Here is a 25,972-nt window from a genome sequence, read left to right as displayed (position 1 = left end):
AGTTGCTTTGGTGACACATAAATTCCACTGAACCAAAAAAACACACCATATTTTACACATCTGCTTACCAATTCTGTTGAGTGATTCTCGACAGCAAAGAGATCATTGTTTTTGTATTCATGCATGAGCACTTCCAGGGTGCAAAAGGAATACTTAACACAAGGGGGTGGGGGTAGAAACTGGGCAAGGTATATGAACAAGAGCAATAAAGGGCAATTTAAATAATATATTGACAGCAGCTGGTGATAAGCAGTGTGTACTAGCAACAGAAATAAGCAACACGGGCACCCACGCCCTCCCTACAGATAACACACATTTGAATGAAAAGCGTGGGTCTCTGTGTCTGATTGGTTTAAACGTCCAATAGCTCTTCCATTTAACGGACAGGCACTTACGTTCTCCGTGGTTCCAGTGATCACGTGCAGTCCATCGTAGGTCGATTTGATGTACATGCCCTAGAGGGGGTCACAGATATATTAACATTCAGAAATACAGCCCCAAGTGGGACTTGAGCTTATCAAACATTAAAGGCAGTCCCTGCAGAACAATACTCATTGTTAAGCCTCCTGAAACATTGTGAAACACGACCCTGAGAGCCGCGAAGGACAGCTACGCCAACCGAAACACTCGTGAAAGCAATGGGAAGCGGCATCTCTTTGATGCTGTCGCTTGGGTCCCAGGCACCCCGAATTTTGCCATAGCTCTGGGGACTTGGAAGGAATCTTCTCAGCCCCGCAGCATGAATGAGGCCTTTCAAACGAGGACTGTTCTCTCCTGACCACCTCTTTGTCTGGCGACACAATATAGTCAGTTACATTTGAGATCAGCAGTCGTGGCAGGGACTTACTCAAGCCACTAACACCCAGACCAGGCACACTCAGAAGTGAATTCGCCATGTCATCGAGGACACGTTTCTGCAGTTTGACATGTCAGATATAAAAAAATGTTCACTGAACTTTTTAAAAAATATACTTTTATTGATTATATTTTCAGAGAGGAAGGGGGGAGGAGAGAGAGAGAGAGAGAGAGAGAGAGAGAGAGAGAGAGAGATCAATGATGAGAGAGAGAACTCTGGTTGGCTGCATGCCCTCGATGGGGATCGAGCCTGCAACCGGGCATGTGCTCTGACAGGGAATCGAACCGTGACCTTCTGGTTCACAGGTTGATGCTCAACCACTGAGCCACACCGGTTGGGCTATGAGCTTTTATAAGATGGGGAAAGAGAGCAGAAAGTTGATTTGGCAAAGAGTAGTGGCTCAAATAGGTATCAAAACCACAATAGCGTAGATCCTCCCAAGAAGTCATTTTGACCCTGAACTCGCCCTCCTCAGCCACCCACACCCTCTCCAATGAGAACCTCCTCAAATATGATACCTTCAGGGTTCTCCCCACTCCTCTCCTTTCTGGTTGCTTTCATCCTCAGAGTGAGCAGCTTCTCCCCACATGCGGTACTCCTCCGCCCAGAGCATTGCTATAACTTTACCGTCTGAAATGGTAGCTCCATTTCTGCCCACTCGGGCCATTTCTCCGCTTCGTGTACTTGTAAACTCCCCCGAAGAAGCCTTCCTGCCCAGTCTGTTATAATCCACCATTCACTCTGAAGCCGAGCAGTCTCCGCATGCATAGTTCTACTTACTGGGAATGAGGGCTTGTCGACACTGGGTTGCTTTTTGGTTTTCCATCTTGAGAGCAGAGACTGCCTTGCTATCTCCACACAGCTGCTAGGCACTCTCCCTCCTCCTCCTCCTCTCCCTCCTCCACCTGCTCCTCCCCATTCTCCTCCTCCTCCTCCCCCTCCACAGCAGCCACAGTAGCCACAGCCACCAGCACTGCACCTGTACTATGTGTCCAGCATCCGGCACTCAGCAGCCATCATCTGACTTAATGCTTTCAACAACCCTGTTATTATTATTCTCTTTTGACCAAGGAGGAAACCGCCATGTAAAGAGGTTAAATCATTTGCGGGCTGGTGTTAAACCCTGACCGAAAGCCTCTAAGCTCACCAATGGGCCTCAGGGTTTCTTCACTTAAACTTCAGCATGTTAATCGCATGGGCTGCATGCCAGGGACCGGGCAATCCAGGTGTCCAGGCGCTGAGCTGGGTAGCGAGGCATCTGCCTGTGTGTATTCTCGGGGCCTGGTGTTACAGCGCTCAGACATGACCAGTGAAGCATGTCTGAGTGTTTTTTTAAGAGTCATTCCTCCCAAGAAGCCTCCTCTCCTCCGTCCTGAGCGCTGACACTTGCAGAGCACCTGCTGCTCTGCACCCAGAGACCAGCTTCCCTCTATGCAGCTGTTTTCTATGTCCCTGCAGCGCTAAGTCCTCAAAGTGACGCTGTGGAGACAATCCCTTCAAGGTCTGAGTGGGCAGTTTTAAACCTCATTTATTTTTATTTTTAAAATTTTACTTCTTTAATGGATTGGGGTGAGATTGGCCCACATGAACATGTGTGGATTTCGATGCTACAAATCTGTATATTGCACCATGTGCCCACCACCCAAAGTCAGATCTTATTTTTATACTTTGAAGCCACAAAACCTACCAAACAGGTCAAGATGGCAAATTCCTAGCGACATGACGGGAGACGGTCTAATTGAATTCTATCGATAGTGAAAGCAAGGGGGCATCATGAAAAGGCTTTCACACGTGACGGCGTGCGACTGCTGTCGGCGTGCTTACCAGGCCTTCCCCGGGTCTGACGTTCGGCAGGTGGACTTCCTCCAGGCATGCACACTGGCTCATGACAGGGTCCGTGGTAGAGCGGATTGTTTTGTCACAGATGCCATTCAAAACCTTGACCTAGAGTTGGAGAGGCACAGTGTCAGGAAAGGCTCAATCATTAACCAGGTTTATCTGGAGTTGAATTTTAAAGCAATGCGCTTCACCTATCATCTTTAGCTCTGGCCGGCAATCATTTCCACAGCCGCTCCATGAACGCATGGCACTTTAACTCCATGTTTATCAGCATCTGTGGGAATGTGCCACTCGCAGCTCTGCCTCAAAAGGGCAGCTTTCCTATTATCTCGTTTACAGCCACTCGGGCACCGGCTGGCAGGCTGAGAATCATCGATTCCCAGCCCTCTGTAACTTTTTAGTGATCATTCACATTCTCTGCATACCAAATATTGACAAGGGTCTAGTCTTTTTACCTGCACCTGTTTTATTTTCATCAGTTTTGTTTTTTGAAGCAGTTCTCGGTTTACAGAAAAACTGAACAGAAAGTGCAGAGTTCCCCCATACTTTCTTTTCCACCCAGTTTCCAATAGTCACATTATTATAGTGTAATTAATAATACAAGATATTGTTAACATCTTGCATCAGTGTTACGTTTGTTGCAGTTGATTAACCAATATTGAGAGATGATGATGAACTAAAGTCCATAGTTGACACTGGGTTCTCTTTTGTGCTGTACAGGTCTATGGGTTTTGACAACTGTATCCTGTATCCACCATGACAATATCATACAGAATAGTTTCTCTGCCCCAAAAATCCCCTGTGCTTCACCTCGTCATCTCTCTCCCCCTCCCCCATCATGAATCACTGGCAATCACTGATCTTTTTAGTCTCCATGGTTTTGTCATTTCCAGAATGTCAAATAGTTATAATTACACAGCATGTAGCCTTCTCAGACTGGCTTCTTTCACTTAGTAACATGCATTTAAGGTCTCTCCATCTCCCTTCGTGGCTTGAGAGCTCACGGCTTTTTATTGCCAAATGCTCCTCAGCAATAAATTGTCTGGATGGACCACAGTCTGTTTATCCGTTCAGCTACTGCAGGGCGTCTTGGTTGCTTCCAAGTGTGGGCAGTTATGAACCAAGCCGCTATAGCATTCTGTGCAAGTCTTTGTAGATATAAGTGTTTCAATCTTTCAGATAAATACCTACAATTGCAACTGCTAAATCACAGGGTTAAGAGTATGTTTAATTTTGTCAGAAACTGCCAGGCTGTTCCCAAAATGCTGGAGCATGTTGCATTCCCAGCAGCAACGGGTGAGGGTTCCTGTTGCTCCACGTTCTTGCCACCGTCTGGTGTTGTCGTGTTTTGAACTTTAGTTATTCTACTCAGTGTACAGAGGAGTCTTGCTTTAATTCAGTTCCCTGATGAGACGTGATGTTGAACATCTCTCCCGATGCTTCTTTGCCAGCCGTACATCTTTTCTGACGAGGTGTCTGCTCAGATCTTTTGCCCACTTTTTAACTGCATTGTTTGTTTTCTTATTACTGAGGTTTGAGGGTTCTTTGTATATTTTGGATCCAACTCCTCTATCTGATATGTGTTCTTAAAATATTTTTTTCCAGTCTGGAACTTATCTTTTCCTTCTCTTATTGCATTTCATGGAGCAGAGTTTTAAATGTTAATGAAGTCTAAACTCGTCAATCTGTCTTCCATGGTTCATGCTTTTGGTGTTGTACCTCAAAGCTCGTCACCAAACCTCGGGTCACCTAGAACGAGTCTCCTGTTCCTTTTCCAGGAGTTTTATAGTTTTTGTGTTTTAAATTCAGGTCCATGATCTTTTTTGACAATGGTGATGCTCGCATTCTTTGAATGCTAAACACTGACAGAGTGAAATTCTGGAGACAATGTGAGGATCCCTAGTCAACGGTCTCCGTGTAGAAATCACAGTGGGCACATGTGGTCACTCCCCCCAATCAGACCCATCTAACCTTTCAAAATTAAACAACCAAAACAATCAGGAAATTCCAAAGAATGACTTTTTTTTCCAAGGGGGAGAATCCAACAAGTGACACTTTTTTAATTCCTCCAATTTGTTTAGCCTCCCTATTTATGGAAAATATATTTATAGCAGTTTCACTGCTAAATTCCTCAACATCAGTAGGAGCAAGGCCTTATCAAAAGAGCACAGGCTAGCTCATGTCAAAAGGAGGAAGCGATGATGAATAGTTACAAAATGCCATTAAACAGCCACAGTACATCCCCCGCATCAGAAGGCTTTTGCCAAGAATTATTTTTTTTTAAATCAAAACCGTCCTCAAGTAAAATCGGCAGATCAGTTTCACCCTGATTAACAGGCTAGCCATCCATTTAAGTAAAACTGCATACTGATGAAATGTTCATAGGAAAAAACAATATATCCAAGTTCAGCACAGGAATTTGCACAGTAGTTGGTCTTGTTGTTAAGTAACTTTTATTCTTTCCTTTCCATCTACATGAATAGACCCATATCCCAAAAGCCAATATTTCAAAGTATATTGAAGTAATGGACCACAATGCATTTGCTTTAATTCCTGTAATTTTCACTGTTTTGGGAAAGGGAATTTTGCAGTAACTTTGAGAACGTATACTTACTACAGACAGAACTTTATCCTCCATTTCTGCTACGAGACAATCCTAAAGAAGGGTAGAAGAAAAATGAAAAATAAATACAAAAACTAAAATTTTTCTAAAACTGTTGGCTTAAGCTATCTAGATATTTCTTGCAGCCAAGATGGTCCCCAACATGTCCCCGACCCTGCAGTCTGAGAAGTCCTGGGTGGACAGAAGGATGGATGGAAGAAAGACCTGGATGGAGAGGGTAGAGTAGGAATGGAGTGGCCATTCGACTCCTCCTAAGGCTCTGCTCAATCATGACGCAAAGGCCTTCTCAACCCAGGAACCCATCTGACTGATTAATTAACCTAAAAACCTACAAAAATCACTGGGCTGAGATCTTGCTGTCCAGACCGTGCGGAGAGTAAGCCAGAAGCCAAGGTCCACGAAACCTGACGAAGGCTCCCAAATGCGACCCTGGGGCTCAGCTAGCACGGGACCAACAAGCCAGGCGTCGTTAGCTCTGGGCCTGCCTATAAGAATAGCTTTCAAATAAGGGCTCAGCCACCAACGTTTATTTTAAGCACCACTGAGATTACATCAGATATTTCTGTCCTTAACAGATGAGAAGGGTTCAACAAAACATTCATTTAACCCAGTGCCAAAAATGTGGTCTTGAGGTATGCTATTAATGACGTTAAATAAAGGGCTGGAACGCAAAGCATTATTTACTCAGCTTAAGAACAAAAGACTTGAAGCTGCATGAACCGGGTTAGCTGATTATAGGAACCACCATTGTCCTGTCCAGAAGCAGCCAAAGCGAAACTCCCTCCGTTTCTACAAACTGCTGCGGCCCAGGACTCCAGGCTAGGAGGCCGCGTGCACGCAGAAGAAAAGGGAGGCCAGAGCCATTCTTCCGTTTTTTCAGCACCACTAAGTATAATCCCAGGCCGGGGCATTCTAGGGAAGATGCTAATTGTCTGATGTACATGGAGGATGTTAATCACCTCAGCTGGAATTGTCAGTTTCCCTTCAATCACCAACATGTGAGGTCAGGCGGGAGTGGGGATGGAAAGAGCTACCGGTTTCTACCCTAGGTAATTTCATCATCTGATTTTCAGGGTCTTCTTACATTTTTCCAAGAACGTCTCTCCCTGGTACACATGTGAGAAACAATCACAGGAAAGAGCAGCCGAGTGAGAAAAGGGAGATGAAAAGAAACCGAGAAATGCGTTTCCACACTGTGAGTCTAATATAAACTCTAACCACGGGAACAGCCTCTGTGAACATGAGTACCAATCAGAGCTCGAAACGGCGCTCTTCCTCCTCCGATTTGAGGGTGGCGCGAAACGAGCAACTACCACGATGGCCCATCCCCTGTCAACACCCTCTGAAGGACAGATCATTAACGAAATGTCAGCTCCAGGAAAACAGAACCCTTCTGTGCTCTTAGGCCAGAAATGGAACTAATCATTTGTATTTATGGCCTTTCCCTACAAATCCCGACATGATATGAGCACATCATCACCGGGAGCTAATCACCCACAGGCAGAGAGCGCCTCTCCACGCACCGGGGCCCAAGAGGCAAGGTGGGTGTGTGACCTCACGGTTCCTCACACTTGATCCTCTGAGGGATCCGAGAAGCCACCAAGAGCATGGCTTTCTCCCTGTGGAGACAGGGCCAGGGGCGGGAGGAATGGCTGGAGTCGGTGTGAGAAAGGGCTCGCGTTTCACGGCCCTGCACGTGGGCCCCCACACCCCTTCCTCCGGGCGGGAAGCAGCTGCAGGCCCGACAGCATGCGGTTTGGCACGAAGGCCGTGGAATGGAAAAAGGAGTCCTGGAACCAAGTCCCCTCCTCGTGAGCCAGACAATGGGCTGAGCTGTCACACGGCTGGGTCACCTGGCCCAGCGGACCGGGCCAGCCTGCCTGGCAGAGACCCGGCCTGGGCAGCCGCCAGCGGCCCCTCCCTCCACGCCCTTCCCTCTGCTGCCTTCTTTCTACCTGAGGAGCCCGCGGGTCTGTTTCCCCTCCCCAGGCCTCTGTGTCTTTCTCTGGAAGTCAGGGGTGATCAAGCCGGCCTCGGAGAGCTGTTGAGAAGGATACGGGGTAACATGTGCCCGACACAGTACACAACCGGTTCTCAACCAGGACGCAGTAAACGGCCTCCTGGCTTTCTCCTCGCCTGTTTTCGGGGCTAGCCTTGTTTCCGCTGTTTTCTTGGGCTTTACATGTCTCATTGTTTCCACACTGGAATTCAGCACCTGCCACTGTCCTCCCGGCTCTCGCCGCTGTGATTCCAGTTTTCACGTCATCGCAATTTTGGGGAGGATAGATGGACGGCTTCGCTCCACTTCTCTCGCTACCAAGGTAAACTCAGTTTTTCTCCCAAAACCCCCGCTGTGCTTCTATAGTCCTGGGTGTGTATACATATATACATACATTAAAAAGATATTTTGGTCACTGTTTATCTTCCTATTACAATTCCCCACCCACCCACCCACCCTTTATTTTTTCTCAACAATACCGTGTAGAAATCTCATCAAATCACCTGGTAAGGTAAATATTAGCATTTCCATTTTACAGATGAAAAAATCGAGGCTCATACGTTTTCAGTGACTTGTCTGAGGTTGCAGGGCTAATTAAGGGGAGAGGCAGGGTTTGAACCTATCTTTCCCTGAAGCATACGCTCAATGAACACCAACGAGAAAACAAAGAAAAAAAATGAACCACAAACAAAACAATACCTCTAGTATCCTTTAAATTTGGGTTAGATTTCTCCTAAAAGACAAATTCTCATCAGCTTTTTTAAACATCAGCTTATCTCATTCATTTGAACAGACATTTAAAAACCATGATGTCATGAAACCCCCAAAGCCAGGCGAACGTGAGGAGGAGACTCAGTGGGTGCCCTGCTCCGGAGGTAACTGGACCCAGACCTCAACCTCCCAGAGGGAGATCTTGTCATCATCACTCATACAATCACCTGTACGGCTCTAAGGAAAACACATTGTCCTAAGATGATGCAGTAAGACCATTCGGTCCAGACAAGCAGCATCACACTGGCTGGATTTCCCAAATGTCCGCCTCACCATAAGGGTTACTCTAGCCACATGCCTAAAACAGGATTCCACTCTAATACTTCCGGTACCTTCCCTCCTAAGGACTCCTCTAACTTTATATTTTTGCTTATTTATCTTTTCCTTTTCTTTTCCCCCCAGAGACTGTAAGTTCCATAAAGTCAGGGACTTTTTTATCTGCTTATTCATTGATATTCCTCCTGCCTAGAAGAGTGGTAGGCACATAGTAAGTGTTCAATAAATATTTATGGAAGGAACAGTCCAAACGCCAACACCAACCTGCTTAGGCAAAGCAGATTCATCTCCTGAAAACAAATGCCCCCTCAGCCTTCAACGTCATCACTTTCTCCTCCTCTCCCTACCCTAGAGCAAGGACAGCCTGAATTAGTCAACAGTCTAGAACCCTTTAAATAAAACACAAAGGCACCTGTGAACGCAGAGAAAGAAGATGCCTAGTAAAAAGGGCTCCTGGTGGCTAACTGGGCTCAGATTAAAACAAAACAAAACAGAACCTACCAGCCATTTCTACACAGGGGTCTCTCACACAAACGGCACTTCAGGGAGAAGCCTGCCCTGCACTGCCTGCCTGCACTGTGTTCGTGCCATCTGAGCCAGCCCTTATACAGGAGTTCCGAGAATCCTATTTCAGCCAATAGGACTGAGGCTTTCGCCATCCAATCAAAGCTGCACAGCTCTGACCAACCAGAGCAGCTTTACTCTCACCAATCAGGATAGTGCAAACTGCTCAAACTGTGAGAATATGGAGTCCTCATTTGCATGAAGACAGACCAATCAGAGACCAGGGGCAGGGACTTCTGTCTATACAGGCCAGCTCCTCTCTGGCTCAGGAGAGTGCACTTGCCCTTTCCGTCAATGACTGAACACTGTTTCCCTGGCTGAGCTGAAACACCAAAGATGTCTGGATGGACAGGAGGGGAGCAGACCAGCGGGGAGCACAGAATGCAGCAGACCGGCAGGACACAGAGCAGAGCCGTCTAGCCAGAGAGGGCCCTGGCCCCAGGGCTGCCTCACAGCCCTGCTATATCACAACCGAGCTGTTTTACACTAAATAGTTCTTCCTTCTTCACCACACCCCAAATTGGGGACTCCTATTGGCACTGAATTGGCACCAACAACCATTGTTTGACACACTCATGAGCAAAACGTTCCCATTTGCCAATTACAATGTTTAACTTTGACTCTTGCACTGACCTTTTCATTGATCACAAGTAAATTCTTTTAAAAATCAAAATAGGAGGCAGAATATAGTGGGGAGAGGGAAGCAGAGAAGAAAAAGAAAGCTGAAGGTGTCAGAGAAATAAACGTCTTCCCTCACGAATGCCAGGACTCAGTGGCTGGGTGATTAATGTACCGTGAGTCGTATCAGACTGGCTTTGTCAAGATTACTTTACACATCGTAAAACAGAGCAGAAACTCAGAGCCACTTCAGCAGTTCTGAGCTCCTAAGAACATGGCCTGGAAAGCAAGTGGTGAAGTCACATGTGCCTTAAGTTCAATGGCTGCCCACGACTGAACCTCAAAGCCAGATTCCACTCCCCATGATCCAGGAACAAAAAGAAAGCGCCCGGCCCCTCAGAACTGCACCTGTTACACGGCACAGGCAGCAATGAGCAAAGCATATGCTCTACTTTTTGCCAAATCAGCGGTGGGAACTAACGTGGAATCAGAATTTTAGAAACAAATGAAATGTGAAAAAAGAACAACCTCTTCCTTACATTTTATAGCCTCAACTCCATTCAAAAGTATTTTACAGTGTCTGCTAGGTGCCAGGGAATAGGACAAGAAGTGACCTTACGAGCTGATGGTCTAATAAGAAATATTTTAAAGTTCAGGTCACAGAAACTAGTTAAAGTTAGATTGATACAAATCTTCCTGGCCCGAGGCCTGGCCCATGAGTTGTGAGTGAAACTGACACATGTCGTTTCCAAATCAGAACATTCGTCAGCGTACAATCCTCTGAGGTCCATGGTCTCTCTGCCTGGGACAAGGAACAGGAGATGCTGGTTATTCTGCCAGCCTATGTCTTCAAGTGAAGAGCATGGAGCAGCTCCCCAAACTGACCCATTTGGATCTAGATCAGCGGTTCTCAACCTGTGGGTCGCGACCCCTTTGGCAGTCAAACGACCCTTTCACAGGGGTCGCCTAAGACCATCCTGCATAGCAGATATTTACATTACGATTCATAACAGTAGCAACACTACAGTTATGAAGTAGCAACGAAAATAATTTTATGGTTGGGTCACAACATGAGAAACTGTATTTAAAGGGCCAGGAGGTTGAGAACCACTGATCTAGATAATCAAGAAATGCACTCTGAGATTGGGAATTACTTGTTATTGCATCATAACCTAGCTTATCCATCCTGACTGGTAAACCCAACCACCAGCGGTCAAAACGAAAAGAAGACTAAGAACAAAGATTATAGTGAAATTTAGTTACTCCAGAATTTCTATTTGAAAAAAAAATTAAGTGCTCAGACATTTTAGAGAAAGTGCAGGACCATTCGCTCAACTTTCTGAAATTAGAGAAGGTGATCTTTGAGGTAAAGGCCGCTGGTTTGGTTCCATTTTCAGAAACCATTGACTCAATGCCTCTAATATAAAGGCTTTCATCTCTCCCTAGTTCTAATGGGGGAAACAGAGAGACAGAGAAAGCATGATACCTCATACCTGCACGTAACCCTCTGAAGAAGAGGAAAAAGGGAAAGGGGAGGAAAAACCGGTTAGGAAGCCACAGCGACGCACTGACCTTCTGGACTGTGGTGGTCAGGTCCAAGCAAAGCTGAATGATTTTGTTCTTCGTGACTGAGAAGTCCGTGATCCCTGTAAATGGGGCCCTAGAAGGCAAAACATATTCTCTTTTAAAAAGTGTGGGGGTGGGGGAGGGGACCCCACTGGGATCCCGCACTATGCTGACAAGCAGAGCTCCTCAACAGGCTGGCTTAAATTATGTGTTGTGTAACCATTCCTCTCAAAACACACAAATCAGGCATCTGAATAGGAAAGAGAGAAGTGCTAGACAAAAAAAAAAAAAATACATTAAAAATGAGCCAAGAGAATTAACGTCCCCTCAGAAGCCAACCAACAGCCTTCATATGGCCAAATCATCATTAATGTTTGACGTCAGTCAAACACGCTAGCACAGTTTCGCACTTCTCTGGGCTGAGGTTAATGTGGCCCTGCCGGTCACTTTCCAGTGAGTCCCAAAGGGGACCTGGAGGCCTCCCTCTGACCCAGCACGCCTGCTGAGGCCCCGTGGGAGGCAAAGGAAGGGGATGATGGTTCGTGCTCCTAAGACGAAGCACAGGTCTCTGTGCCCCTCGGGCCCTGCTTTCACAGGACCATCTAGCAACCCGCAACTCACCGGTCCAGCCAAGATAACAAGGCCTTGGCCGCGCCTATGAGCTCCACCACAGAAGTCAGGAACTCGTTGGGAGGCTTGTGGGACGTGTTCCCGTCATAAGCTGGGCTCTTCCGCCGGCTACTTATGTAATTCTGTAAGTTGTGGGAGGACGCTCGCAATTTCAGAACCAAGTTCTTCATATTGTCGGTTTCAAGGCCATAATTCTGCGGAAAATAAAATCAAGCAGAAAAATGCAAAATTAATTAACCGTCTCCAAACTCTCATCTTAACTCAAAAGCACACGGAGTAACCTGAATAACTCCTACAATGGCCACAAAGCCCTCTATCATTTGCCCATAGTGCTGATCTCACCTAGAATGGCCACACTGTCCCTCCCCCAGCCTACTCTTGCCTCCGGGACTTTGTTCTTGCTAGTTCCTCTTTCAAAATCCTCTTTGGACAGATCGTGGTAGGGACAGGCCCCTCTCACTAACATCCAAATTAGCCCAAACGTCCCCACTCTTCTTTGAGGCTTCCTGGACTATCTAGAGCAGAGTTCTCAACCTGGGTCCTACTGACACTGAAAGTCCGATGGCTCTTTGGGTTGTGGGAGGAGGATTCTGTACACGGCAGGATGTTCAGCTGTCCGATACTCACTAGAGAGCAGTAGCACCCTCCTCCCTAGTTGTGACAACCAAAAATGTCTGCAGACATTGCCAATACCCCTCAGGTCACTCCCTGGCGCCTCACCTGTCACCTCTCTGAACCATCGTATTTGCTGCCGCCATCCTCACTGGGATGCAGGTCAGCGAGGGCAGGGGCTGTGCGCGCAGCTCACCACTGTGTCCAGCCCAGCAGGCAATAAAACAGGGCCTGCGGGGATGCGTTTCCATCAGAGAAGACTCTCCCAGAAGCAGAGCGGCACTAACTGAATGCCAATTCACCTGAGATGTAATTTCCGTCTCGGGAGCTTCTAGCCTCTGTTCTTTCTGAACGATGCCCCACTTACTTGGGTGCTTTTAAAAAAAATCAATTTCATATGACAACACTGCCTCGCCTCCCTGGCTGAAAAAGAACAAATTCCAGGAAACACCGCATCAATCTGAGATGACGCTGGCAGGAGGTGGGAGATGAGTCTCTGTATTACCATCTGTTTAATCAGTTTAACAAAAAGCGAAGACCTTTCTGGGGTACATAACACTGTGGCAGCAGTGGCCCCCGGCAAGAACGTGGTACTGTTAACCACTGGGACTAATCTCATGGCCCACAGGACTGAACTTCCTCTGTGCCAGGAACTGGGCTGAGTGCTGGACAAGAATCATCTCAGGTAAACAGCCTGTGCCGGTGGAAATGATGTTTTCTCTGGGGGACAGAGACATTCAGTAAGTTCTGCAGTTACACAGCTAACCGGTGGTAGGGGTGGGGTTCGAACCCGCGCCATCCGCACTGAGGGTACAAGCTTCCGGTCGCGATGCGGTATGCCCCCCTTCCACACCTCCTGCCCAAGGAAGAGCAAAGTGATAACGCAGAAAACAGGACAAGAAAAAAGGGCAGTGGCCAGTGATGCTAGATCCAGCTCTAACCAACGACCTGGTTAACTCGCCAGTTCTCTCCTGTGTTTGAAGCTTCCTTTAGCCAGCCAGGCCTCACCCTCTGAGAGGCCAGCAGGCCCTCTCGGTCTGAGCAATGCTCTGTCCCGATTCAGGCTGTCCCTTAGCCCCCTCCTCTCTCACAGCCCCAATCTCTACCGCCCTAGGACAGCCATGTCTTAAGATCATGATAAACAAAGCATAAATATACCGGGGAGCTCTTTTTTTTCCATCCCAAGATGAACAAAGGTAATAACAATCACAGCAAGGCTTTACCTTAATGAAAACTTTAACTAGCTTTTATGTGATGCTTCAATATATGTTGCTTCCTAGCTGAATAAAAAGTATATTTTTAATTTAGATAGAAATCTTGAAAAAGAGTTAGGTACCAATACAAGGAAAAAAAGCTCCCAGATCCATGAACTAAAAACTCTCTTGCAAACCTTAAAAATAAACTGTAAATGTCATAATAAAAATGAGTGCTCTGTATTAACGGAAATGTTCTCCCTGAACCTTCCATTCATTCGTTTTCCCCTCACTGTCCTTTTCTAGAGACTAGCATATGAAATTGTCCTTGAACAGAGAAGACAGAAATGAAAAGATGGACTTGCATCATGGCCTTTCAATTCAGAGAATCGGACTCACAAGCAAATGGATAAAGAGCCACATGACACAGCTTGGCCTAAAGAACTGGTGACTATCGCTGAAAGGAACTGTCCCTTCATTCGGTCAATTACTCAGCCTGCCAATTCACAGCAAGCGATCTGAACTAAAAGCAGGAAAGCCTGCTTTCTGAATGCCAACGTCACCATAAGTTACTGGGAACTTTCACTACTACACACAGCAGTTACTTCTTGAACTCTAAGGGGATTAAATGCATGTTAGTGTTGCAAGAAGCTTTAAACCTCAATCTCCTACAAACCTACCACATTTGTTATTAAAATAACAGCTTCTTATTAACTGGTTCTTTTCATTTCCACTCTAATTGCTGGTTCTTTTTATTCCCCCCCCCCAAAAAAAAAAAAAACAACAAAAAACAAGCCATGAGACTGGAAGGATGAATAGATGAAGCTATATAGAGCGTCGGCCTGCGGACTGAAAGGTCCCAGATTCAATTCCGGTCAGGGGCATGTACCTGGGTTGCGGGCACATCCCCAGTAGGAGATGTGTAGGGGGAAGCTGATCGGTGTTTCTCTCTCATCAATGTTTCTAACTCTCTATCTCTGTCCCTTCCTCTCTGTAAAAAATCAATAAAATATATTTTTTAAAAAAAGGGAAGGTGGAGCAAAGAAAGGCAGGGGAATTCCTTTCCCTATGACTTCATTCCACGGTAACAAGAAAACAAACTGATGGTATCAGCTCGAGAGAGCTTCTACTATAGAAACATGGCCAGGAAGGGAGTATTGACTTCAGTGCCCCACAATGAGAGACAGAAAAGGAATAATTTCTCAGAACAGATTTGATTATGTTCACCAATCTTTGCCCTAAAACCTGTCTCCTTCAGAAACTGCTTGAAGGTAAGGTATCAAGAAAATACAAACTGGGCAAGAAAGGCAACGAGCCTCCGAAAGTCAACACGTGTACTAAAAACTCTCCACACAGATGTCACTCCATTCGAAGTCAGCCTTCGGGCCGTTTCCTGGTCTGGCAGAGACACACGAGACAGGAGAAAACAAAACAGACAGATGCTCACTCTTCCGGTGCCTTACACTGTACACACTCTAGGGAAGGGAAATCTTTTTTAAATATTTTTTATTGATTTCAGAGAGGAAGGGAGAGGGAGAGAGAGAGAGAGAAACATCAATGATGAGAATCATCAATCGGCTGCCTCCTGCACGCCCCCTACTGGGGATCAAGCCCGCAACCCAGGCATGTGCCCTTGACCAGAATCAACCGAGGACCCTTCAGTCCGCAGGCCAATGCTCCATCCACTGAGCCAAACTGGCTGGGGCAGGAAGGGAGATATTAACACAACTTCTACCTTCTTTCCCCATTCCCACTTGTTCTGTCCATGATCTAACATTCTTGATTAAGGAGTGTCAGAGACATACAATCAAAACCAGCTTATTGAGTTGCATCGATTAAATTACAACCTAAGAAATATACTTTATGTTTTCCTGAAAGCATTTAATAAGCTCATAAGAAAGATCAAGTTAAAACCAACTGCCAGCAAAGATTATTCCCCCTGCATAATTTCTCCCCAGAGAAAAGGGTAATGTTTTTTAACGATTTGCCCCGTGGGTAACAGGTGACCAGTGAATAATCTTAAGGGTACAGAGCGCGCAGACACACCCTGGGCGGGTAGATGCATTACAACTGTTTCACTTAATCACACTTGTAGGTGGCATCCTGAACACATGACTAATTCCAACTTTATCCACTTTCTCAGCCTACATCAACCTCAAGAAAATACATCTGTCCCTGCCTTGGTCTTCAGGTAACTAGGGTCTGGTTGATTTGGCAAAGAAAATGGGTTACAATTGCACATTATTAACTCTCAATCGCACCCTCCAGATATTCCAATAGAACTATCACCAATAATGAGAATGTTCTCCAGCTGCACTGTCCAAACATGGTAGCCAGGAGCCACCAGAGCTACTGAGCACCTGACATGTAGCTAGTGCGACTGAGGAACTGCATTTTATTTCATCGTAATTGAAAGAGTCGCGTGGCGAACAGCTACCCTAATGGAAAGAGCAGCCTGTCCCCGCTGCCCTCGGCCCCGGGATAGAAGGAGGAAATGGGGCTCAGACTCTGAATTCAACCCTGGGAAGTGGCCCCGATTCCGTCTCATAATCCAAGTCTCTCCCCTAAGTCCCTCCAGCCCGCCAAGGTCAATGCTCACAAAGGCGGTTTCTCTCCTCGCTCTCTCCCCAGGACCAGCTATTTGTGGGCCATCTGCTCACGGGTTTTGGAATCTTAACCAGTAGCTGTTCCCTGTTTTAGGTTCCTATCCATTCTATATGGCCTTTTCTTTCCAAAACGTTCTGATGGCTTTGTTTTTTCCTTACTCGAATTCTATTCATTTCCTGTCCATCATAACATCAACATCCGCCAAACTACGTTTACATAAAAACCCCTTTTATGACACGAGGGCCAAGTGTAAGCACACATGAACTAACTGCCCGGGGGACGAATTCTTCAAGGCAAAAAATGATCGCCGATTTATGGCTGGCATAAATGGATTAAGGGTGCAAACGGATTCGTGGTGTAAATGAGTTACACCGAGAGTATAATGAATATATTCACTGTCATAAGAATATTTCAAAGGGAGATGATCTCAAGACGAAATGATATTTCAGTCAAACTCTCTAAAACCCTCCCCAGCCCAGAAATGACACGTCCACGCGAGGCTTCCCTGAGCCTCCGTCGGATGCATCCTCGAGCGCCCTGCACACCAAGCATGTCCAGAAGGAGTCTGAGGTCAGAACTTTGTCTACAAAGGAAATGAGGAGGAAATTGTAGGAGATAAAACACAGCTTTGGGCTCTGGCGTGCGTCCAGCTTTGTTCCCTCCAGTCTAATGGCTGAAGGGGTAGGGAAGGGGGAAGCAGGAGAGGCAGCTGGTTTTTTATCATCGCCCTCACTGAACACAGCGCGCCTCAGTCCCCGTCCTCTTTCCCTTTCTCACTGCGGAGTTCAAGGTGGTTTCCCTGGCCTGCGAGCCCCACCGCAAAGCGGAGAGAGATGGTTCAAAAGAACCGAGCCCGGCCGGCGTGGCTCAGGGGTTGAGCGTCGACCTATGAACCGGGAGGTCACGGTTCAATTCCCGGTCAGGGCACATGTCCGGGTTGTGAGCTCGGATCCCCAGTGTGGGGCGTGCAGGAGGCAGCCGATCAATGATTCTCTCATCACTGGTGTTTCTATCTCTCTCTCCCTCTCCCTTCCTCTCTGAAATCAATTAAAAAAAAAAAAAAAAGGCAGAGAAGACTGAACAGCATCGTTCCCGGAAAGCATAATAAAAGTGAACATGTTTCACTGTATTATAAAAAATGCAGTTGTAGGGCCCTTAGACATCTCCTGGGCAGTGCAAACACACACGCTAGCCCACGGCCCATCCAGGGGGACGGGGCCGCACAGACAGGGGAAGCAGACACCCCCGTTTCCCTGGAGACCCCAGAGTGAAGGGCGAGCAGCAGGGCCAGGGTCAGAGGGCAGGGAGCCCGCCTCCCACGCCAGCGCTCACCCCGCTTAGCCAGGGCGTCTCCCTCGTGGCGGCTCATTTATCAAATAATTTCCCCGTTACTTCTCTAAACAAGAGCTCGGTGCATCTCCGAGCAGGAGACAAGGCTCTGTCCATTTTAAGCAAAAGAAGACGCACGATGCAGCTTGTGTTATATAATCAACGGAGCGCCGGCCCGCGCTGGCCACGGCCTGGGCGGCACATTCTTTCCCGCCATCCTCGGTGATGTCATTGTACATTCCCCTGGCTCGGGTTCCGGGCACTGCTACCCCCGCCTGCATGCGGCCCGGTCTGTGCAAACCCTTCCATGGCACCAGGACAGACAGACATGGATCCCAGCCCCTGGCAGCCAGTCTGCAAGCACAATGCCCGTGCCGGTGTTCTCAGCCCACGCCGAGAGCCACCCCCGCGGCCACAGGGGTAATGCAAGAGTCAGCACCTGGCAGGATTGAACTCAGTCACGGTCAAGCCAAAGCCCAGTCATCTGGGAAATGGAACTAAATCCACATTTTTCCCCTTTAGCTGCCATTTGATAGGTTGATTATTTCACCCACAGGCCTCAGCTACTTAAATATCACGAATGCCTGTGCAGAATAAAAATGCTTTCTATAGGAACAAAAACAGACGTGGAAATCAGAACCCCTTTTTCGTTGCAATTTAGTAGACGTTTTCTTTCAGGACTATCTCTATCTTTTTATTCTTTATACAAGATTTAAAAATAAGACTAAAAGAGTTTTTTGGTAATAGGCACACTTTTCCTATAAAGGGCAAGATAGTATTTTAGGCTTTGGGGGACCCATGGTCCCTGTTACAAATACTCAACTCTGCCCGTGTGACATAAAAGCAGGCACATACGGTGCTTAAATGAACAGGCATGGCTGTGTCCCAATAAAACTTTATTTACAAAAATAGACATGGATCAGATTTAACTCACAGGCCCCATTTGCCAACTCTTAATCTAGAAAATGATTTTTATCTTCCCTTCTCACATTATCTCCAGCTCACGTCAATGAATCATTAAGAAGATAATGGCCCAACCGGTGTGGTTCAGTGGTTGAGCTTCGACCTATGAACCAGGAAGTCATGGTTCCATTCCCTGTAAGGACACATGCCCGGGTTTCAGTCTCAATCCCCAATAGGGGGTGTGCATAAGGCAGCCGATCAATGATTCTCTCTTATCATTGATGTTTCTATCTCCCTCTCCTTTCCTCTCTGAAATCAATGAAAATATTTTTTAAAGAAGATAATGATAAGCTCAATGGCAAACAATGGAGTTTTATAAGAACAAAGATCGAAAGAACATCACCCCGGTACAGATCACCTTTTCCTGAACTAACCAGTGCACAGAGAAGGTCGACCGCCTCCAACACCAGCTCCTGGTGTCCAATTCGAGTGACACCCAGCTCCTCAAGATCCTGATGGGCGATCCGCAGCAGCTGCTCGCCGTTGATCTTCTCTCGCTCAAACTTGTGGACGTACTGCTGCAGGCAGTCATCTAAGCCTACCGGGAAAGCAAAGGAGGTCATCAGTGCCACTGTGTGCCTTTTCTCCAAGAAGTCACCCATGCTCCACTATTCGACTGTCCATATAACAGGTATCCCACCTGAGGGACCTTTCAAGTGTGTCCTCATCTTCTCATCTCAGACAGATTTTAAAGGTGCAGCTTAAAGTTTCCAAAGGGATCCGGTTCAGTTTTATGACTCTTACCTTCCCATTCCCCTTCAACTAAAAGAACAAACACTAACCGCCTGAGGGCTTGCAGTGCCACTTATCTGTACTAGACACATGTGTGGCTGTTCGTTAAGCAACTCTTCCTTGGGGGTTCCATCGCTTTCCCAGCCCATGTGATCCCAGTGGGCCTGCCAATCAAGATGCTTTGCCACAGTATTTCATCTACCAGCCAGTATTAGGTTCTGGGATGACCATATGACTCAAGAGAAACCAATTAAAATCTTCCTTGATATTTGATATATCAGAAGATAGAGGCTCTTTCTTCCTTTCCAAATAGAAGCCATAAAGACACAACCTTGGGGATACTGGCAGTCATTTTCTAGAAATAAATCCGAGAGAGAGAGAGAAAGAGAGAGAGAGAGAGAGAGAGAGAGAGAGAGAGAGAGAAAATGCCCCAGAATATCCTACATGCCTGTACCTTGCAACTGAAAAACTTCTGATGAATACAGAATCCAGCAGTGGTACCAAGAAAGGCAGTTAAATGGGTTAGCTTAGGGGAATTTTCCAGACCAAATACTACTGCCAACAGGGTTGCATTCTAATGTTCTTATATAATGATTAAAATAGGTAAGCCAAATAGAACTTGGGAATCTTTATTCCTGGACAGAGAACTTTCTGGTCAACTTGTTTTAATGGTTTTGCTGAAATAAAATTTTACCGGAATTGGCTCAACTATTATAGCCTAATAACAATAGCCATCTAGTGTTTTAAACGACTAGATTGCTATAAACTCAATCCCAACACAAAGGATAAAAACTCAATTTAACGAGAACAATGAATGTAAAAAGCATGATGCTGTCCCCTCCCCGCCACACACACACACACACACACACACACACACACGCCCACACGCACGCACACACACGCACACACACACGCACACATGCACTCTCTGCTATGTGGGTCCTCTCTGGACTAGAATGGTAGATAAAAGTCTAGCACTTACTTCGGGCAATACTAAAGTTTGTGGGTCTTAAAATCTAATGTTCTAGGCTAAATGATATCTCTGCCCCACAAACTTAGCCCGATTGCCTCCTGATAAGATATAGGAAGAGGAACAATTTCCTGATAACCATTTGGGGCCATTAAATATAGAAAGAAGAGGTAAGAAACAATGAATTTTATGGTAACCAGATGAGTCGTCATTCCTCCCTGAAATGACATCTGTCTAGCAGAAGGGCTCCATCACACAGCAAGCGAGGTTGGGGACATTGATATAAACTTTGCTCCACTTGGACCGCCTTGAGCCACAAGTGGTCTCCATGACATGTGAGTGGAGCAGGTTGTGGAGGCCACACAAGTCAGCAGGCATTTACGGCGATGCTCCACCTGGGTCACAGGGGCTGGGTCTCAGCACCCGGGCCACCCAGGGCGTGGGCAGAGGGGCAGCATCCATCAGCAGCAGGCAGCTGTGACAATGACCAAGGGCCAAGGACAGCCTCCCGAGAACTCTATGTCCACCACACACATGGCTGAAGTAGGGCTTGTGGGCGCTGTATTATCTATCCACAGTCACAGAGCTTAAAAGAGGCCAAGAGAAGGATTGTTATAGCAGAGTTTTCTTCAGCTTCATACAGAAGAAAAGAGACTGAATTCAAATCAAGGTCTATTTGACAAAAGACCCGCTCTTTTGCGTTCTACCAGCAAACACGGGGTTATAAAAACGCCTCTCCAACCATCTTCCTAAATAATCAGTAAGAATCATGGAATTTTAGACATACTTAGAAGGTACTTCAGATCTCAATGAGTCTAAAAAGTTGGGAAAGTATGGACCAAAGACGAATTCTTTTGAATTTTACCCGAAATCACTTACCAGTACCCAGTTCTAAGCCAGATCATGACCAATATCCCACACTCCTCTCCTTCAGGCTGTTCTCTTCCCTTGCCTATTGTGATGGCTGAATTGTGTCTCCCCAATAGTCATATGCTGAAGTCCTAACCCCCAGTAGCTCAGAACATGACTATTTGGAGGTAACATCTTTAGAGAGGAAATTACATTAAAATAAAGTCGTATGGATGGACCTGAATCCAATATGACTGGCATTCTTAAAAAAGAGGAGACACACAGAGTGAAGACCATGTGAGGACACGGGGAAGAGGCCGTCTGCAAGCCAAGGAGTGAGGCCTCAGAAGAAACCACCCCTGCTGACTCCTTGATCTCTGACTTCCGGCCTCCTGAACAACAAGAAAATAAATTTCTACTGTGTCACCCACCCAGTCTGTGGGGCTTTGTTATGGCAGTCCTAGCAAGCCAACATAAACCCAGTAACATTTTAATTCATATTCACCCACATGTGATCAACTCTTCCCTTAAACGAAATAAACAAGGTCCAGTGACCAACTGAATTGAAATTTGTGTTCACTGTGCCAAACAGTTTTCATGTGCAGAATAAATTAGTCCATTATAATTAAAGTGAAGAAACCGTGTACAATGGAAGTTCATTAAACTTCATCCCTGAATAAGAAGAAGTAGAAGTAAAGATAAGGCCGGATTTCTCGTTCAACTCACTGTGAAAGTTTCACTGAAGAAGCAGCATTTCAGAAGTAGCTTTAGAGCAAGAAGGAAAAAGTTTAGACACAGAAAAGAGGTTGAGATGGGAGATGCGGTGATGATTCCAAATAGGACGAAGGGTGCAAATGATCAGAGATTAAGAACTGACAGATACAGAACATTTGCCCAAAAAAGGGGCCGGAATCTCCTCGAGGGCTCTGAGGGAATATAAATGATCTCTCCTCGGCTAATCAAACGCTCTCCAACATGTAGGAGAATTACCAGGCAGAAACAGCCTATTGCTTCCCACCCGAAAACAGAACCCAGGGTGAGCTAAGACTTTCCCCTCATGGGACACATATATGAATACACTAGCTTTTAAAGAGTATTGCCCCGTTTCATTATTCCAATACGTTATGGCCTATTGTTCGGTTATTCTATTGTTTCAAAAACAATTAAACATTTATAAATAGCTGAATCAAACTATTATGCAGTCCCACAAAGAAGGGAAACAAAACCCCCAATTTCAAGTAAACTGGGTTTATTGCATCTGCCATAAACCCTACACTCTTACCTATTGGCCTGTTTGCCAGTTCTTTTGCTTTCTGTAAAGGGAACTTACAGAAAGGCTAGCAGGACTGGGAGAAACACATAATTAAGTAAAAGGAAATTAAACACATTCCATTTACACAAATTAAGTTAAGCAGATAATTCAATGTGAAAAGAATCACAAAGCAGAGGCTCCCACAGAACGGGAGCCAGAGAGGGCCAGACTTCCTCCACCACCACCAAGCCTGGCTGCAAATAACCCTACGCTTCCAAAGAAGCCCCACGTGCAGAAGGAAAACAATGTTCTATGATTATGAAAAACACTGTCTTATGATTTATATCAGAAAATGGCAGGGCAGCAGCTAGGAGCCTGATCTGCAGCCTCAGTTCCGCTTCTTGCTAACGGGACTCCTGGGGCAAGTCCCTCAGCTGCCTCATTTGTAAAACGGGGGTAATAACACCACCTCCTACATGGACCTGTAACAAAAATCAAATGTTAAGCCTGGATGGCATGGCTCAGTGGTTGAGCCTCCACCTAGGAACCAGGAAGTCATGGTTCGATTCCCGGTCAGGGCACATGCCCGGGTTGTGGGCTCGATCCCCAGTGTGAGGTGTGCAGGATGCAGTTGATAAATGATTCTCTCCCTTCCTTTCTGAAATCAATAAAAAAAATTTTTTTTTAAATAAAACGTACACTAAAGAGCCAAAGGCCGGAAGGAGCCCTACAGCTTAAGGTACCAGTGTCCTCTCCAGAGCATCATCATGGTGCCGCAGCAAATGCAGGTGAAGGACGCAGAGGTCTGCATCTGGTGGAAACACAGGAGGCTTTCGGTCTCAGCCCTGCAGAACTAATGTCCAAACAACTTCTAGAGTCTTTCATGCAAAATACAGTAAGATTGGTAGAGCTTACAAATACTACGGATGAGAAGGAATCAAGTGTTCCGAGATGTAAAATTAAGAGGGAAGCTAAACATATAAAATGATAGATATTATAGTAGCAAAAGGTTAAATGTCACTGCATGGCAGATACCTTTCCAAAACGGAATGTATATAAATCCCTTAATCTCCCTAATGTCCCCACATAAGTGTCCAACTTTGGAGATGAAGAGCTGGAGCACAGAGAGGGGAGGTGACTTGCCCAGGGCCACACAGGACCAGGGCTCACACCCACAGAGACGGGCACCAGGGTCTCTGCTCTGCACCTCCAGATACTGCCTGTCCATCCTCCAATGCAGAATGGTCACAGATGTCCTCTTAACTGACCCAAGGAAAGTAGAGTTTTATGGGACAGGAAATTGCACAAGTCATTAGCTGACTTAGTTTACTGCCCACGATGGCCCTCAGAAATTTTAATGGCCATGTAAACACCATTGGGTCAAATGAGAAAATTAAGAAACCGGGGACCACAGCTCCTATATGGGGAGTATGTTATCCACGAGGGGTCTGCAGGATTTGGTGTCCTGTGCTCCTTATTAACTCTCTAAAATACAGGTGAGACTGATGGGCTCTATTTTTCCCCTAAGAAATCTGGATGGAATTCTTTTGTAGCCTCTTCACTTTTGAATGTGGCCCTAGAAACTGGTCCTTTAGGCCAGAGGTGACCAGACAGGGTAGTGATACACCAATAAAATTGGCGGCCTTCAAAGGATTAAATATCTATGGAATTCACAAACCTCTCCACCTATATTTCCCAAAGTTATTTTCCAAAAACCTGAATTTAGAAAAAGACATGCTTCTGTATGCCATGAGCATCCCAAACAATGACAAAGGCAGAAAGCAATACTACGAACAAGAGAGAGAAGTCGCTGTCAGTGCAGGTGCACACCTACGTGTATATCCTGAGGCTACAAAAAAAGAAAAAAACAAAACCCTGCCTGTGATCCACTCCCAGGGTAGAGAGCAGTCCACTCACTCGGCTCCTGTACCGACTTGCATCCTACCACAAACAACGACGAACGCAGCACCTGCCCCACCGGAGCACGCTCCAGCAACGATGCTGCAACACGAGGAAATACCAGGAGACTGGAGGGTCCACTCTACCATAGCCTGGGACTCTGGCTTTGCCCTAAGACAGTGAACTGAGAACTCCCTGAAAGAAAACTTGTGTGGGGAAGGGACAACGATGAGTGAAGAAAGATGTATTATTAAGCTATTCTCCTCCACTTTTTTCGGGTTTTTTTACAGAGGGTTAGAAAGTCTGGGAGTGCTGCTCCATGAAAAAGAGTTAACCAGCCCTGACTGGTTTGGCTCAGTGGCTAGAGTGTCGGCCTGCGGACTGAGGGGTCCTGGGTTCGATTCCGGTTGGGGGCATATACCTTGGTTGCAGGCACATCCCCAGTAGGAGATGTGCAGGAGGTAGCTGATCGATGTTTCTCTCTCATCGATGTTTCTAACTCTCTATCCCTCTCCCTTTCTCTCTGTAAAAAAATCAATAAAATATATTAAAAAAAGAAAAAGTTAACCAAAGAGAACGGGGTGGGAATGCAGGAAGCAGGTACCAGACAGAAAGGAGGAAGAGGAAGCTTTGGACAGTAAATGCAGATCAGGGGGCTACTCTGCTTCCACTGAGAGCCCAAAGGGCCTTGAAAATCATTCCCAAGACCAGTCCTGAGGTGAAACAACAGGCACGGAAACCTTTTCCATGGAACGTCCTACCCCACCCTCACCAACCACCACCACCACCAGCCCAAAACTCAAGGATATTTCACTCAAACCACCTCCATCCTTTCACTTCCTTGTTTCTTGTTTTGGAGAGGCATGGCAACACCAACGAAACAAAAGCTTTCTGCTTGGGGGTTCTAAAAAAATGAGATTTTCCCTAGAACAAAGATTTCCATCTGAGTCAGCTTCGAGATATATATATATATACTTAGCATCAAGGAAACACTACCCTACAGCACTTGAGGGAGGAGGGGGGCTTATGAACTCTTTCAAGGATTCCCATGAAAAAAATATGGTCAGTAGGTGGTCCTGATGAGGGCCCACTGATAGAATGACATTTTCTTCTCATGAGCTTTAAAACATCCATTTAGTCATCCAAGCAAAAACCATAGCTCATATTCCTACGAGGGAATTTTGCATGAGGCTAATGCCTGATAAAAAATCACATGTCTGGGATGATATTTTTCTATTAAAAAGTAAGCATTTAATTTGAAATTTATTTTAATGATTATTATTTAAGTACATTCTGCCAAAAAGTAGAAAATGACATGTGTATACAGAAGACTAGAATAGTGGTTTAAACTCAAGTCTCAAAATTTGATTAAGAAACACAGGAAATGCTGGGATATGCACTGTACTAAATGTTCATCTCTCTAGAAAAGTCTTCAGCCAGATCTTTGCCGGGCTGACTTTCTTAGGTACTTATGGTCCCAACTCAAATATCACCTCTCAGCGAAACACTCCCTGACCATTCAATCTAAAAAAAAAGTCCATCTATGCGCCAACTAATGATTGTTGTCACGAACTCAACGCTAACAGAAATCCCCAGTTTGGGTGTGGTGAAGAAGGAAACTGTTCAGGACACACAGCTCAGTAGTGATACAGCACGTCTATGAGAACAGCACAGCTAGGGAACAGCTCAATTGTCAAACAGCACGGCTGTGGGACAGCAAAGGTAGGAGGCGGCTCTCAGACAAGGCCCAGCTCTGCAAGAAGTCCTCCATGTTTCAGCTGCAGCTGAGGAAATGCAGTCTTCGGTCTTCAGTGGAAAGGGCCA

General features: G+C 46.1%; 1 protein-coding gene across 5 annotated transcripts in view; it reads right to left on the bottom strand.

Annotated features, from left to right (window-relative positions):
• CNKSR3 (CNKSR family member 3) overlaps positions 1–25,972 on the bottom strand; it is a 76,731-nt gene that overhangs the window by 15,435 nt on the left and 35,324 nt on the right. For 3 of the 5 annotated variants that reach the window (XM_036316673.1, XM_036316677.1, XM_036316674.1), the window contains 6 exons: positions 18,821–18,984; positions 11,734–11,936; positions 11,119–11,206; positions 5,310–5,351; positions 2,681–2,800; positions 396–455 (listed from right to left, as the gene is read on the bottom strand). In XM_036316673.1, coding sequence (XP_036172566.1) covers positions 396–455; positions 2,681–2,800; positions 5,310–5,351; positions 11,119–11,206; positions 11,734–11,936; positions 18,821–18,984 — 677 coding nt within the window. The remainder of the gene's footprint in view (positions 1–395; positions 456–2,680; positions 2,801–5,309; positions 5,352–11,118; positions 11,207–11,733; positions 11,937–18,820; positions 18,985–25,972) is intronic. The other 2 variants (XM_036316675.1, XM_036316676.1) reach the window with 2 other exon arrangements.

The sequence above is a fragment of the Myotis myotis genome, unplaced genomic scaffold (genome assembly GCF_014108235.1).
Source record: "Myotis myotis isolate mMyoMyo1 unplaced genomic scaffold, mMyoMyo1.p scaffold_m19_p_7, whole genome shotgun sequence".
NCBI lineage: Eukaryota > Metazoa > Chordata > Mammalia > Chiroptera > Vespertilionidae > Myotis > Myotis myotis.
This window is presented reverse-complemented; position numbering and strand designations above follow the sequence as displayed.